The 17,603-nt window shown below is 38.0% G+C and overlaps 1 protein-coding gene across 1 annotated transcript; it reads left to right on the top strand.

Annotated features, from left to right (window-relative positions):
• The first annotated feature begins 5,573 nt into the window (after positions 1-5,573).
• LOC130713429 (protein FAR1-RELATED SEQUENCE 5-like) lies at positions 5,574-8,148 on the top strand. Its single transcript, XM_057563197.1, has 3 exons — positions 5,574-5,627; positions 5,716-5,941; positions 6,056-8,148. Exons 1-3 carry the CDS (start codon positions 5,574-5,576, stop codon positions 8,146-8,148), a joined length of 2,373 nt encoding a protein of 790 aa, XP_057419180.1.
• The last annotated feature ends 9,455 nt before the right edge of the window (positions 8,149-17,603 follow it).

Here is a 17,603-nt window from a genome sequence, read left to right as displayed (position 1 = left end):
ACGTGATTCGCTTCACTTTCCCACTCTGTCTCCATTTTACTGCGTCTCATATGCCATTCTGACAATTAACCAGTATAATACACACATTTTTACTTTCTAAATTTTGTTTTCCTAATATTAGAAAAAAATGTTTATGCATAAAAGCAAAGAATATTTAACGTTAAATTACATGTATATAGCTAAAACCTAAAATGTAAGTGTATATTTATAAATAAAATTGGACTCTATATAATATATATATTCACCTATTGAAAATAAAAGCAAGATAATCAGTTAAATGTTACAGGTTGTTGGCTGCCTGCTTTCCATTCTCTGGAGCAATTTGCCCTTAAGAACCTCTCGGCTGATGATAGACTCTGCAAGTGCAGAGATTTTGTTGGAGCCTCAGGTTCTTGGGACAGAGGCAAATTGCGAGAATGGCTCCCTAGCTGTGTGGTGGACCATATCACGACAGTGGTCCCTCCAAAAGCTTCTGGCTCAAGAGACTGGATAGCTTGGAATGGAGATGTTGATGGTGTCTTTACCATTAAATCTGCTTATACAGCGATCACTGAGACCCCTCAAGGAGGGAGGGATAAACTCTTTCACCTTGCCTGGAAGTGGAAAGGACCACAGCGGATCAGAATCCTGTTGTGGAAAGTTGCTTCCAACATCCTGTTAACGAATGAACAAAGAGTTCATAGGCATATTGCAGAGGATTTCTCTTGCCCGAGATGCCCCTTCATCTGCGAATCTATCCTCCATGTGCTTCGAGACTGTGTCTTTGCAGAGGAGATTTGGTTACAAATCCTCCCCCAAGAGCTGACCCAATCCTTCTTCAATTTGGGAAGAGAGAACTGGCTTACAACGAACCTGGATAACCATGGCTATTTCCAGTTTCAGGTCCCTTGGAGCACAGTGTTTGGGGTTGCCTTGGAAGCCATCTGGAGAGCTAGGAACGAACTGGTGTTTGAGAATTTGGGAAACTCTCCCTCTGCCACCTGTATCAGAATCCGAAGCTTGTTAATGGATATTAGAGTTGCTTCCTTTGATGATAGCTTGAGCATCACTGCATCTCGCGTCAGTGAATCAACAACCATGAGATGGGCTTCTCCTCCTACCTCTTGGATTAAAATCAATTCTGATGGATCTCTCATTATGGATGATCACCGTGCTGCTTGTGGTGGTATCCTAAGGGATCACGATGGCCAATTTTTGGTGGGATACTCAGTTAATCTAGGCAACTGTTCTATCGTCCAAGCAGAGCTTTGGGGGATCCTTCATGGGGTTGAGCTTGCTCTGGCTAGAGGTTTTTCCAAAATCCTCATTGAATCTGACTCTAAAATAGCAATCAGCCTGCTGGATAAGGGATGTCCAAACTCTCACAGCAGTGCTCCTCTTGTGGACCAGATCAAGTCCCTCACCTCCCGCTGCTCCAACTTTCACTGGAAGCATGTTTTTCGCGAAGCTAACTCTGTAGCCGACGCTTTTGCTAAGAATGAGCTATCCTTGCTCATGCCTATGAGGATCTATGATAGTTTACCTCCTTTTGCTTTCGTTCCTTTTAGGTTTGACTCTTGTAATACTCTCTATGAGAGAGGTTAGTTTGGCGCTTTAAGTCCCGAAATTAATCAAAAAAAAAAAAAGTAAATCTGTCTCATATGCATATGTTTATTCAAACTCCTTTTGTTGCTTAAGAATGATAAATCGCATACTTCAATGGGAAAAACGTGGAAATAGCTAGCGAAGATGTTGTAAAGACAAATTAAACTCGCATAATATTCAAAAAAAATTAAAAATATTGGTCAATTAAATGGGTCAAATCCATTTTAAACTTGTAAGTTATCGTCAACCACCTAACCAACTCTTATGATTGGTGAGCATATACTAATTAGCATCGGTTCAACCAGCGCTGGCTACCTATATTAGAATATTATATGACATAATATTAACTTGGAATTTGAACTCGCTTGTGGTGGAGGGGAGGAGGGCACGGTGGAGGAGAGGAGGGCGTGTTGAGCGGAGAGAGAATAATGAATTTGTTAGCGAAGAGTGAATGAATCTATATGAGTCTTAACGGCGGTGAGGTTGATACCGCCATTAATATCTTTTTTTTAAATGTTAATTTAACGTTGGTTGAAACAGATGTCAATCGTAAAAAACCGTCACAAAACACTTTTTCCTTAGCTTTGTAGATTCTGACTAACGTCAAGACTTAATTTTACAAGTGGTTAGTACCAACCGTCATTAGTCCACCGACGCTAAGCCTCCCATTATTTTAGTAGTGTTTGTGTAGACTAGCAATTGCCATGCTGCTAATCGACAAGAATTAGCTTAGCATCGAGACTAACACAGGGACAGATCCAAAATGTCTTAGAAATGGGGCACTTCGAAGAGAACAAATTTTCTTACTAGCATGTATATTGATGTTATATTCGTCCCCTAGAAATTTATAACAAAACCAACATTTCATTTATGTTACTTTTGTTATATATGAATATGAAATTAATTGGAATGTATAACGTGCACGTTACAAACAAATCACCCTTAATTTTGTTTATATAAGGGAACGACTGAGAAAAATACTAAGAATCTAGGGTAAAACTAGCTACAATCTCAATCGTATTTAGTTTTTTAAATAATTATTTCGATCCTTGTTGACTCTAGCACGATGCTTGCCACGTACGTACGTATTCCGATTTGCATGGTCGCAAATATACAAAACAACAAGGCATTAATAAATTCACATTGACTATTCTGTCCATACATATACCATAAAATTGGCAAGACGTGTACGTAGAGCCGTAGAAAACGACTAGAATTAAAATGGAATTAGTAGACATAAATTTTTTTTTTTGAAAAGTAGCAGACATAATTAGTAAAATAAAAAAATACTAATTGTTGTTTTCATGTGAGGCTGCATGGGTTAGAATGTTTATTTAATGTGAAAATGCTAACCAAATAATAAGAAGAAGAAGAATAAGGTGAATTGTGGTGGGAAGAAGAGGGATAAGGAGGAGGTGGGGTGAGTGTGGGATGAAGAAGATGAAGATTGATGAGCGTGATGAATATGCTGATTTTTTTAATTAACTTAGTCGTTAAATATTGGACGGAAGTTGATGAAAAACTAAAACCGCAACTTCGTTTAAATGTGAGGGACGCTTCAATCTAATAAATTCTAAAAGGGACTAAAGTTGTCAAATCATGACAATTAGTTAAGGACCAAAAATGCTATTAAGCCATAAAAATACATTTTTTTTTGAGATATGGCGGTGGTTCTAACCGCTATGAATTACGATCATGGAAGAAAGGTATACACATATAGCTTTCTAAATTTTCAGTGGTTTAGACCGGCCCCAAATTTCAATTAATTTTGCGATGGTTTAAAATGTTGGGAAAGCCTAAGATTGAATATGTTCATGTGGTGACTTTGAAGACGGTTGGACGAAGTGTTAATTATCTTGCATCAGTTTGGGTGATAGTTCTTTCATTTGCCAATAAATGTTTTTGCGGTAGTCTATTTTACGACGATTTCTAACTACTTACACAATCTTTTAGTGGTGGTGTGAACCGTCGTCGTTCAACTTTAAACCTAACACTCTTCTGTTGTTGTGACTTTATAAGAAAATAGTATATTTAGCTCTACAAGAAATCAAATTGAGAAATATTCTAATTTGTTTTCGTTAATGTTCTAGTTTAAAAAAGGAAATCATAGTTCATTGAACGAGTATATGCAATTATATTTGCGTGAATGAACTATATTCTGGATAAATTAACTTTCTTGAGCTTAGTTAATTAAATTGGCTTTTAATTTGATGAAAGAGCTGGCAACTTCTCGACTCAAGTAGACTTTGTAAAAGGAAGCATGATTGTCAACGCCAAAACTTTGAATTTTAATGATTGTCTCCGAAGAAGGACACATGTCCTACACCATGAAAGAGTCTTCTACCTTAATTTGAATGACAAAATTAATTAATTGACTCTAATTCTCAATTTCGTTTCTCAGCTGCACAATAGAATTTCCTTTTAAAAATCTGTGGTTAATATAACTGAATGTATGAGGCATTTAAATTTGTGTCTTTCATGCAATTAATTACTGACTATAAGTAATTAATTATAACATGGGTTAATATATGGTCATGATTAATTACGTGATCTAAGTAACAATTTTATAGTAGCATATCAAATTTTAATTTTTTTTACGGTGTATTAAAGATTAGTTTGTTTCAAAAAAAAAATAGTTGCAATGAAGTCTGGTGTTTTTTTTTTTTGAAAGCAATGAAGTCTGGTGTTATTTCCAAAGATTTACGTATTTTTTCAATGTTCTGTTGGTTCCAACTTGCGTCCTGTTTTAGTGGAATAGATATTCTCGAAAATTCCACTCAAGTAACCGGGCATAGGTTTACCCTACTTTTAATTGAGAATATGAAATTAAAGTAGTGGAACAAAATCAAGTGACATGTATAGCTATTATAAAAGTAAGTGGAACAAAATCAAGTGTATTTGTGCAAATGTTAAGAAATAATAACACGAGCAAATGCATGGATATCTTGTCACTGTTGTCCATGCCTGATATATGATTTATTGTAAGTATTTTCTATCTGATCTTATTCTCTGTCATATACATCTATGTTGACATATTTTATTTTCACATTAAACATTCCTATAAAAATTACTATAAATAATTTACTCTCCCTACTTAAAAGTTTATTGAATTTCTAAGCGTACATACATCTCATTAGAGAATCGAATACATGTTTAGGTATAAGCTACAATTTGAAATTTTATTAAGATTCACAACCTTTAAGTTGAGACGTTGTTCTAATCAAGCACTAAAATACTTGTATGTTCATATCATCTTACTAAACCACAGCCATTGAACATGCTTCGTTTGGATTGAAAGCGCATTCACTTCACTTGGAAGATGAGGTCCTACTCTATCAATAACAAAATGTGAAAATAAGGATTTTGGGGAGTTGAAATCAGAGATATACCTGGAAGTTTTTCCATTTAGGGGGGCAAAATATGCACAAATTTTTTGGGGGTGAAGTCTAAGAATAATATATATAATTGGCGAAATCTAATATGCACAAAGAAACTTTTGTGTAACTTTGCACAAGGGTTATCTCACCCCCCATGGGGGGTTTCCCGGTATTTAGAATTATTTATTTTTAAAAATAAAATAATCCCACATTTCCCCACCAGTTTTGGAATATATAGTTTGGCCGTTTTATTATTTGTGATTTTGCCCCGTAGCTGTGGTAATTCTATGTTTGGTCAGACAGTAAAATAAATGTTACTGTTCATTAGCAAATTTAAAGTAGAGTTTTATTAAATCTTTGTTTGGTCATGATTGGTCATTAGTGCATTTAATCACCCCATCCGTAAAATCTTTGTCTGCTAATTAATGGATTTAATGAATTTCATGTCACTTGCGTTCATAAGCTTAGATTTGAGATCCTGAGAGATTTAGGGTTCGTGCGGTTCAGAAGCGGTGTATTTCCCCTTTTCTCTGTGGTGTCTCTGTGTGGTATCTCCCCTTAGCTCTGAATCGGGTTCTTCCATTTTAGCCTCCTATTTCTCTTACCTGATTGATGACGTCTGAGTCGGTAGAGTCTCGTTCAAACTCTCGAAGTGAACTGATGGAGGTATGTTTTTTATGGGTATCAATTTCCATAATTTCATCCCATTCCTAGTTTCTGGAACCATATTTTGAGCTTGATTTGATTTTTTCAGGAAGTACAACAGATGATACCAGGGATTGAAGAAATTGATGTGCTCGACTCGTGTTCGAATGAAGATGTTCAAGATAAGCAGGAGAAAGAGCTGGGCCGCGTAGAAGAAGAGGATGAAGATTGTTCTTGTTCAGTCGATGAAGATGGTTTTGGCTCAATCGATGAAGATGGTTCTGGCTCAGAGGAAGAAGGAGATGGTTCTGGCTCAGAAGAAGTGGAAGGAGATAGTGATAGAGAAGAAGAAGAAGAAGAAGAAGAAGAAGAAGAAGAGGAAGGAGATGGGGAGGGTGAAGAAGGTGACCATGGTGAAGAGATTGTTGAAATTCCAATCAATGGTGTAGAAGACATGGGCGGAGTCAATTTTAAGGAGTTAACAGTGAATGAACTAATTGGATTTCACTTTCCGAATCGCGAGGTGGGATTCATGTTCTACAGTTGGTATGCAAGGATGCATGGTTTTGCTGCTCGTAAGTCCAGGACATTCAAAAACACAAAGGGTGATGTTCTTCAACAGTCATTTGTGTGTTTTAGGGAAGGTAAAAGGAAAGAGACTTCTGGAGATTGTTTGAAGCGGAAGCGTTTTCCTAGAAAAGAAACAAGATGTGGTTGCCATGCGCATTTGCAGTTGCACATTGACATTGAAGACAAACGATGGTATGTTAGATCTATTTATGATGAACACAATCACAAGCTGGTTGATCTTAGTTTGGTCGGTTTGTTACCTTCACATAGGAGGATGAATGACGGTGATATCTTGCAAATGAACAACATGACCAAAGTAGGTGTTAGTACTCCACTATCATATGGTGTTTTTGCTAATCAGATGGGTGGGTATGAAAATGTCTCATTTAGTAAGAACAATATGTATTTCCAGCAAGATAAGCAAAGGAGGAAAGATGTTGTTGATGCTAGAGGTGAGCTTAGCTACTTACGTTTGTTGAAACAGTCCGATCCCAACATGTTTTGGCGTCACACTGCTGATGAGGATGGAAGGCTTGACAAACTGTTTTGGTGTGATGGATGCAGCAAGGCCAATTATTCGATATTTGGCGATGTTTTGGCATTTGACGCAACATACAAGAAGAATGAATATAGGCGTCCGTTGGTGATTTTTTCCGGTGTGAATCATCATAATCAGACTATTGTCTTTGCTTCTGCTCTAGTGTCAAATGAGAAAGAAGAGACTTATGTTTGGCTGCTTGAACAGTTCATGACAGCTATGAATGGAAAAGCACCAACTTCTGTTATCACTGATGGTCATTTGCCAATGAAGCACGCTATCCAGAAAGTGTTCCCGAGAGCGCATCATAGGTTATGCGCATGGCATCTTTTGAGGAATGCTAACAGCAATGTTCCAGATCCTAATTTTATTTCAAAGCTTACTAGGTGTATGCTATGGGATTTTGAAATTGGAGAGTTTGAGGAAAAGTGGACTGAGATGGTTGCTGATTGTGGACTAGAAGACAATGAGTGGGTTAGGGACTTGTATGAGAGGAAGAATATGTGGGCGGCTGCTCATATGCGGGGTGATTTTTTTGGAGGGTTTAGGACTACATCAAGAGTGGAGGGCCTACATGCACAAGTTGGTAGGTTTGTTAACTCTTGGAACAACCTTACGGATTTTATGCATAATTTTAACCGGTACCTTAGTTATCAACGTTTTAGAGAGCTTGAAGCTGATTTCGCCTCCCTTCATGGTGATCATGTACCACAAACCCAATTGAGAAAACTAGAAAGGTCAGCGGCTAACTATTACACAAATAACATTTTCAAATTAGTTGCAAGAGGTCTTCACCGTTCGTTGGTACTAAGGGTCACTGTGTACAAGGAGACATCGACGTGCATGATTTACTTTGTGACAAAGTATTGTATTTCCGGGAAGAAGTGGACTGTTTCTTGGTGGCGTTCAGGAATGGAATTTAAGTGCTCATGTTTGAGAATGGAATCACACGGTATTCCATGTGATCACATTCTGGCTGTGTTAACCTTTCTAGATTTGGTTGAAATACCAAAATCTCTAGTGCTGGATAGGTGGACAAAATTTGCGAAGGAATCAATTGCTGCCTTTCGAACGCAACCACGGCCATGGGACCCGTTGATTTTGTGCAGATTCTTTGCTTTGACTGAAAGTTGTGGGCGTATGTCCAAGGCAGCTTGCATTAGTCCTGAAGCATTCATTGAGACAAAAGCTATTGTCTTGGCTCAATGCTTGAAGCTTGAAGGCAATAGGGAATCGGAGCCAAATGTGAACAATTCAAGTGAGCAGAATGAAGGTGAGGAAGGTGAAAGATATTTACAGAACCCACCAATGCCTAGTAGGATCCTAAATAGTGGTGCAATGAATGGAAGAGGAAGAGGGCGTCGTAGCAATCGCTGTGGTATTTGCGGAGTTGCAGGACACAATCGAACATCTTGCAATAGGCATACACAGTGAGGTATCTTGAACTTTTGCTTTGTAAGTTTTTAGTTCTGTTAATTCTACAACTGAGATTTCAGTGTATCCTCATATGCTCTGTACATATGCTCTGTACACTTGGTTCTAATTCAAAAAAAAAAAAAAATTCAGGGGTAATCTGCGGATGACCGTGTATCCAGTACTTCAATGAGGATTTGATTATTGAGTGCGGTTGATGTGGAGGCGGTCCTATCCTGAGTAGTAGTAGTTGATCATATGTGTAATTCGGGTCCCCTCAAGTGTTATTGTAATTGTAGAAACCAGAAACCACTGTGTTGGTTTGCCTGTACTATGTGTTGTGTCCCTATGTTATGTTCTGAATTCATGTTATAGACTTGTGAAGTGTGTTACACTTGGGTTTGTGTGGATTTGAATTTATGTTTAAACGTGTAATGTCTCGTACAGTTATGTTTAATCAGTGTTTAAGTTGATTTTCCATTATGATGAATACCTGAATTTGATGTTTGTTGTAGGAATCATGATTTATGTTTAATCATTGTTAATTGAGGTTCAAAAGTGTAATGTCTTGCACTGCATACATTGTTGAAAGTCATGCTAGTATGTCATCCATGGTTTGGCATGGTTTGTGTCATGAGTTGTGCTTGACCTGCATAGTAGCGATGCTGTTATATTTTAACCTCATTAGTAGGTAAAAGATACAAGATCTGGTACCAAGCACATTTGTTTATTTTATGGCTAACCTAGGTGGATGGGCATACATTTCATAATACAGAAACTGTAATTTAAGTATCTAACCCAGAAACTTAGGAGTTGAACGTAGACATAGGATAAGAAGGTTGACTAAATCCACCCAAGTCTTTCATAATTAAACAACATTGTTCTACAGTACTTTTTGCGAAATAAGAAAATCCGCATTCGCATTCTGGGTCAATGATTAGTACAAATGAAACCAACATTACTGGTCAAGGTTATCCAGTACAAAATACACAAAATACACTTCATTCATAGAAGGACAAAAGTCATGGTAGGGCTTAGGAGCACTGATGAACTTAAGCAATCTGCCTCCTGATGAACTTCCAATATGAGATGCTCTTCAGGATTACTGCAAGTCTTTCCTCATTGTGGTATCCGGTCAGTAGCTTGATAAGAGTATTCATCCTTGTTTTGTCTACGTTCAACTGTAAGAAATATAATAAATGATATTAGTAGTGAATAAAGGTTGAAGTTAATAATTGCTAAACAAGTTAAATGTTCTTACATCGCAAGTAATGAGTGGATTAAAGTCTGCTTCCATCTGAAGCCAATCCATCACATAAACTGCAGAGTTGTCACTGCATAAATTAACATGATTTCAATGAGGATGAAGAAGAGGTTTCACAAATGGCACTTAACATATCAGGGTATTCAAATTAATTGAATTAACATTGCATTTACCTTGTACCGCAGTTAGGTATTCCTGTTGGCTCTTTGATCTCCCATGTCTTGAACTTTGATGCAATATTTAGCAAATGCCTCGAGTATGTGCCAGTGGTAACAATTTCTGATATGACAGCAGTCTTGCAGTAAATAGAAATTGGTCAATTTCGGGAAAGGCTTAAAGTTGTGGCATGAAGCTTAACATAAGGTTCCTTGGGACAGTAAATATAAAATATGTACCATAATTTTAATAGTCTCCTTCCTCTTCACATTATCCATATGACCTACATAACTATCAAGGTGGTAGACAGCTTCATCTTCAAGGTTGATCACCATCAAAAACCAATGCCCATGTTCATCTCTAATTGGCACATACACCTAATTTATGTGTGGAGAGTTATTAATTAACGTGCTGATTGGATGATATGAGAATAACTAAGAGAAGGGCATCTAAATTCATATTGACATTCAAATGGACAAATTTGTAGATTTAATAATCTTACGTATTTAAGGTAGTCCATAGACTTCATCCAAATATCAGCATATGTAAAGCTAAGTTCACTAATTGTGTGTCCATCCAACACATCATCCTGTTTGTAATGTAAAAAAAAAATAGTCAAATCTAACTGTCCCCAAACTGTCACACGTTTTCTATCATATATCCTGGATAATGTTCAACAAACATACCACGAAAGAGGGTGGTAATGCCCATACTGTCTGAAATGTGGCATGATGTTGGTTGTGTGTTGTTTTCATTGCCAACAAGGTCATTATCTGCATGACATGAGTATAATGTATGTCTCAGGGAATGAATAATAAATTAAAATATGGAGAAAGGTACCTCCACATGGGCAAAATCCAGTGTTACAATTTTATTAATACCTCAGGTGATATTTCCATCCTAGGGCAAAGGCAATGGAGTTCCAATCTGTTGACTTTCATATTTCCAATTCGAAGTAAGACTTCCCTGCGTAATTGATAGTGTAGTAGCATCATCAGGTACAAGTTTGATGTAATGCAAGTAGTAAGCCAATAAAAATGCTTACATGGAGTCAAGATCTGGATGAAAGACATAGCAAGCCAATATAACCTCAGACCTCAGTAATAGCATATCTCCGGTGGGCGGGAAATTGGAGAGGATACCCTTGACAAAATATTGGAAAGAATATGAAGTTAAAAAACAATAAAAGCAAACAGATTGAGGACACATCATGAATTTACAAAACAAGATCCATTAAAAATAACCTCTAGTAAAGTTTCTCCAGAGGGAGGTTGTGGAGACTTGATTACTCCAACGGGTGTCATTGGGGTATTTGCAGCCTGATTACTTTGATCTGGGCTACTAAAAAGCTTCTTCCTGTTTGAACTAGTAGCATCTTCCTTCCGATATGCCCCTATCATGGCCTGTACATGCAACAAATGGGAAAATGTGCTTCAACACCTCCTTCAATTAACTCATAATAATTTAAAAGTAGTGAACAACGGCATGAGTTACCTGGGTAGGGCTAGGACAATGTGAAGTCTTAGCTGCCTTGGTACCCCATTTTAGTGGTGGTGTTCCGTCACCAATTTCCTCAACTTTGCAAGCAACATTGTCGGTTCCAACATTTTCATCAGCAGTATTAGAAAATGAATTTTTCTGTAACGACAAGAGCAAGAGTTGCATGTCTCCAAACCGTTTCTCCAGTGCCTCAATATTAGCTTTCATGGCCTACATATTAATCAACGAATTAATTTTTTTGATCTGCATGAAAATGATATAATAAATATAATGCCCTACAGATCTGTACCATACCTTGTTCTGTAACAAGCTTTCGCCCACTACATCTGCAAGTGCCTTGAATGCAACATTAATTTGTTTGACTTCGTGCTTCAAGTCAAGCTCCTCCACTGGGTTGAGATGCTTCATTTTGTCTCTACTGGTGTTTGCAGCCATTTGGGAAAAGGGTTTGAGTTGGGGCCTTTCAGTAGAGAGAGATTGGTAAACTGCAAAACACACTTACACAAGAGTCAAAGTGAAGGCCCCCCCTAAAGTGAAGCCCCTTTTTTATTTTCCATCAGTACCATATCTTCATATCTTCATGGTGGGGTCTTCGGTGGTACTTTCTTAACATGTGATGGGTACCTTTTCTGAAAGTGTACCCCACTTGGCTTTGGCCTCACACTAGGGCTTGTCATTGTCATGTCGTAGTCGAGAAAGTTTGGCACGTGATAGACAACACTAGACTTAGCTCTCAAATCCATCACGCGTGGTACTTGGAAAAGTGGTTGGCTCCAATAAATTTCGCAAAGGTCAAATCCTACCGCCTATTTCCAATTTAATTAATCTAATTAAATTTATTATTAAATCGTAGTTTTACCTTTTAATTAATGAAAGATTAATTGTTCATCTGGGCTTTCGTTGTTCATCTGGGATTGTATTTTCTGCAGTTTTGAACAAAAAAGTGAGATAGTGGTATAGATTTGTGGATGTTGAACACAACAGCATGAAAACACTTGATTGGAAGACTAGGGATCCATTACATTGTGAAGCATGAAAACAGCAAGTCATAAATTACAACTGGGGGTCCATTACAATGGTTCTGTTAAACACAATAAAGTTTATAAGCTACCACTTGCCCCACTTGAAAAACCATTGTTGAAAAAGCACAACATTGAATGTCCACGAAATTAGTAACAGGAGGTTCTTTTGTTTTACAATCTTCCTTTCTTCATCCAACATCTTTTCTGCCTCTTCAATCTTCTTAGTTAACTTCTGAACTGCAATGTCAGAGCATGTACATGGACCACTAGTGGAACCAGATGCAGGGACAGCAGATGAAACAGATCCATTGAAGGTTGCAGCCGAGGTCGAGCCAATAATTTCTTCGCATTCGATCCATTGAAAGTAACCACAATCTCCATCCTACCAGAATAAATACCCACATGTAAAAGACGATTAACGATGAGATCCAGATGTAAAATACGAAAAAACCAAAATTAAACCGATGCCCAGATCCAAGGTTCACTTACCTTCCAATGAGGACAACGATGAAACCATTTGCCAGGATTTTTGTCAGTCCCAGATTTGTAGATTTTGACAAAATCACCGCACTTGCATCTTTGTCTACCTCGTTGCCCACCCTTTGAGTTTGAAGCGATTGCACTGGGAGTAGCCATGAGACTTCACAGTAGTGTAGATGATGTCAAGGTAAGTGACGGTATGAGATGTTTTGTGGTGGATGTGGAGATAATATCCTGAAGCAGGTTTAGGTGCTCCCCAGGTTTAGTGAGTGTATTAAGAATATGGGTCCACCAAAATTAATTATAAAAAAGGTTGGGTCTTGGGATATTATAAATGGCCGGTCAACCCTAACCCAAGCTTCCAAACGATGTTTCCGGTGTCCTAACGACTCTTAGTTGCAATAAGGTTGGGTCTTGGGATATTATAAATGCCGGTCAACCCTAACCCAAGCTTCCAAACGATGTTTCCGGTGTCCTAACGACTCTTAGTTGCAATAAGGTTGGGTCTTGGGATATTATAAATGCCGGTCAACCCTAACCCAAGCTTCCAAACGATGTTTCCGGTGTCCTAACGACTCTTAGTTGCAATAAGGTTGGGTCTTGGGATATTATAAATGCCGGTCAACCCTAACCCAAGCTTCCAAACGATGTTTCCGGTGTCCTAACGACTCTTAGTTGCAATAAGGTTGGGTCTTGGGATATTATAAATGCCGGTCAACCCTAACCCAAGCTTCCAAACGATGTTTCCGGTGTCCTAACGACTCTTAGTTGCAATAAGGTTGGGTCTTGGGATATTATAAATGCCGGTCAACCCTAACCCTAGCTTCCAAACGATGTTTCCGGTGTCCTAACGACTCTTAGTTGCAATAAGGTTGGGTCTTGGGATATTATAAATGCCGGTCAACCCTAACCCAAGCTTCCAAACGATGTTTCCGGTGTCCTAACGACTCTTAGTTGCAGAAAGGTTGGGTCTTAGCCTCACAACAGTTTTCCAATAATTAAATAATAACGGGCCATGGTTATGACAAAAATGAATACTTGTCCCCACGGATATGTTGTAGCTCCTTACCTTCGCGTCCAAGGTTCAAAACCCCCTGGACACATTCTTTTTTGTTTTTATTGATAATATAACATGCTAAATTCTATTCTTTTAATATTTGTAATATGCATACCAATCATAAAGAAATGTCACCCGTCCCAGTGGTGCGTCACTTGCAATTTAAAGACTACGTCCCAGGTTCGATTCCATTCGGGATCGTTTTTTCTACTTTTTATTGTAATGAGTTCAACAACTGTGGGACGACCCTACAACAACAACCAGTCTTTTATGAATTTATTTTTTTTCCACTTGGTTTCTAATATAACCTAACCAGACCATTTTATTAGATCAATTGAATACCAATTTATAATTTTTTGGATGCAAAAATATATTTAATCAAAAAAATTCACAAACAACGATAATAAGTCATTCTTATTCAAGCTTAACACAAAGATGGGAGGTTTTGCATGCAACAAGGAAACAGGAAACATTCAGCAAACATGACAAACTATTGTTTCTAATGCCAAGATCTGGATACATGGTTCTTCAAACAGGACACCTAGAATCGATTCACAGCGCGTGACACCGTAATAGCAAACACATCTTCAAAGACAGAAGGCATGACAATAACATTGTCTCCAGCTTGAAGTCTGCTCTTAACAACAAAATCATACCACCCTAGTCCAAAAGAACACTGGTTTGGATTGTCATAATGCCAGATGAGTTTAACTTCATACAGCTTCACAGCCCTATAGACCAAGATGCACTTGCTATACTTCCTATCCAACCACATCTCCACAAACCATGAAGGTATGGCCTGAAATGGCAAATAAAACACAATTACTCGAGAAAGAATATTAGAGTGGAAAGTAGTATCTGTGGAATTTACAATAGCTCACCAAACACTGGTCACCACCAGCCTGAGACACAGTAATGTCCTTGTTAAATCCGGGACCAAAGGGGAGGCGGCCTGGACGAGTGATCTTCCCTGCAAAGCGTGGATCAGATCGTTTAATCCATTCATGCGGGTAGTCTTCCTCATCAGAAGAATCAGGTGGAGGTACACGGTTATAACGAGCCATAATGGAAAGGATGAGAAAAGGAAAATAACAAAGTAGTAGTGAAGAAAGCTGGTTTTGGGTTCTCTTTATAGAAAAATGGGGGCCTTCTTGTGGGTTGTGTGTAAAGGTAAAAGGCATTGGGAATCAAAAGTTGCTATCTGAAATGACCATTCAAAGGGGTGCTTAGACCGTAACGGTCAAATGGCCAGTAATTACTGCTGACAATTTGCCTTACCACATGCATTTTCATTGGTTACTTTACCTTCTTTATTTAATAACAATCAATGCACTATTTAATGAAAAAGTTGAACTGAAAATCAATTTGAATTCCATGGGAATTAGAGTTTAATTTAATTAACAAACCCAACCATTATAAGTCTATAACAGGGGCCCCTATACTGAGGGATTCATTACAATGTACAAAAAAAATGGTTTGGCTTAGGTATGCACCTTATGCACAGCAAAACAACCATATTAATTGTGGTTTCTTCATTCTGCTTGTATTAAGCAGACCAAAATAATTACTTCCCATTACACCAGCAAGGGTCCTAGACACTCTTAGAGAATAAACGTGCCTTCTCCTCCACACTTCTCCGCAACTCATTGTGGTCACCACACAATAGCCCAAGAACAGTATTCATCTTCACAAGGTCAAAATCGGGCTGTACCAAAATGATCAAACACACAAGGTATCAAAAAGGGAACACAAATGTCATGATAACACGGGCAAGCACAGTTGGGAGTATTCAATTACCTTTCCAATTTTATTATGCTGAAAGCCACATTCCATTTCCAGCCAAGATAACACCCATACAGCAGAGTTGTCACTGCAATTTCATGACATACCAAATTTAACACCGATTATATTATAATTATACAATACTTCCTTCCTACATATAAATACATTTACTTTACCTTGTTCCGTTGTTTGGAATTCCAGTTGCTTGCTTGGCTTTCCATGCATCAAAATTAACCATCTTTCGAAAGAAATCTGTCTCATGATGCTCAGAGGTGCCCATCATGTCAACAATAACTTCACACTACAATATAATTGACAACTCATCAAAACAATTTCAAAAATGGAAAACAGAAATAATAAATCAATGTTCTAAACTATAACAGTACCAGTTTCCTCATTGTCCCATTTCTAATGGTGATATCTTCTGCATTATAGTGGGTATCAAAGTGATACACGACATGATCCTTAAGTTCAATAACCATCAGAAACCAATGGCCTGCTTCATTCACTATGGGTACATAAATCTGATTAGATCAAAAAGGTAATCAGTTAACAGTATAAGGCAATTCATTATAAGACAGTGTAAAGATCTCATCAGTAAATCATACAAATTTCAGTGTACGGAATGGGAACATCCACCCTTTCAAGTAAAGCCTAGACAGTTCAGCAGTAGATTTACCCTTGTAGACATCGTCCTGAAAATTCGAATTCCCACAGATTATTCTAGGATGGGTTTTTAATGTATAGTCTAACTGCAACTACCATTTTCATTTTCACCATAATACGTACCACAAATGATGGGGGCAGACACCATACAGTTTCTGGAATATTACAAGATTGTGATAATGATATCTTCTTAGCAACTAGAGTCATTATCTGATGGGGGACAAAATAATATTTCAAATTCAAGTTACTAAAAACAGGAACAGTGTATGCGGATAGAAATAATTTAATCTACCTTTTGGCTAATTGTCTGGCCTGGCATGAAGCAATAAAAGTCCTTTCTCAAGGCACTCAAGTCATCCATGTGAACCAAACACTCCCTATTGCATAATATCAAACATACACAGTAATCCATTAACTGACCACTGACTAAAGACCGCAAAAACTAATATAACAGTAACTAACTACATTCACTCACTCTGGATCTTTACCCTCATCAAACAGGTAGGAAGCAACTTGAGTCTCGTACAGTGTCAATGACATTTTTCCCCAAGCCATCAATTTCGTCTTAGCACCCTGTTAACAAAACCAATGTTGCTTAGTATTATTCAAGGCAGTCAATAAGGGAGTCAATTAAGCTAACAAATCAGTTAAAAGTTTCTTCTGTAACTGCGTTCGGCACCACAGTAGAAGGCGCATCACTATTGTGCACATTAGTAACCACCATGGAGCTACCAATATTCAAATCAGGTGTTGTAACATTCTTCTTCAAAGGTTCAGTACTGGTGGAGGTTTTTCCATCACTAGTAAGGCCGCCAATAGGATCAACCTTACGGGCCTTTGAATATCTTTTGGTTGAAGGTGGAATTTGATTTTTGCAAGACTTGTCCTGGTCAACCTCAGCAAATGCTCCAGAAATACCCTACAACATATGACCCATTAAATGCATGGCTATTACAAATGATAGACAGTTGACCTAAATATAATTTCCATTCACCTTCACAGAAGGAACACTGCGCAAGGTTTTGGTAAACCGTGGATTCATTACACCCTTCTTTGCTTTTCCAACCCTTGATGTCTTTAGAGTGGAGATATCAAGTTGGGGAGGTTCCACTGGTTGTTTCCCGGAGGAAACATTGGTTTTCGCTGAAGCACCTCCCTTCTCTTCACCAGCATCTTCATTTTCCACTTGACAGTCAAACTCAATGTTCATAATATCATTTCCAAGAATATGACCTATGCCTTTGCCCACCTTGCGGCCTCGTTTTTTTGGCTCAGGAATTCCATCCACATGCCCACTGCTTCCACTTCCAGTCCTGGCACATTTTTTAACCTCACAGGGTTTGTCAGACTGTGGGATAAATTTCTCAATAAGTTCCAACTTAGCAACAATCCCTTTTTGAGCAGTATGAAGGTCTCCTATGCTAGTGTCAACATCTCTGAACTTCAATAAGGCAGTTTCAACCGTACTAGCAAGTGTTTTTACCACATTTCCAATCTCCTTCACCTCCAAACACAAAAGTCTTGCATCAACAGTAGCTGGGTCTTGTGT

The sequence above is a fragment of the Lotus japonicus genome, chromosome 4, assembly GCF_012489685.1.
Source record: "Lotus japonicus ecotype B-129 chromosome 4, LjGifu_v1.2".
Lineage (NCBI taxonomy): Eukaryota > Viridiplantae > Streptophyta > Magnoliopsida > Fabales > Fabaceae > Lotus > Lotus japonicus.
The sequence above is the reverse complement of the archived record's forward strand: the minus strand, read 5'-3'. Positions and strand labels throughout refer to the sequence as shown.

Excerpts from the sequence above, each read along its gene's own strand:
- LOC130713429 (XM_057563197.1), top strand. The coding sequence starts at position 5,574 with ATGACGTCTGAGTCGGTAGAGTCTCGTTCAAACTCTCGAAGTGAACTG. Across the intron at positions 5,628-5,715 it reads CTCGAAGTGAACTGATGGAG|GAAGTACAACAGATGATACC; the intron begins GTATGTTTTTTA and ends TGATTTTTTCAG. Across the intron at positions 5,942-6,055 it reads AGAAGAAGTGGAAGGAGATA|AAGACATGGGCGGAGTCAAT; the intron begins GTGATAGAGAAG and ends TCAATGGTGTAG.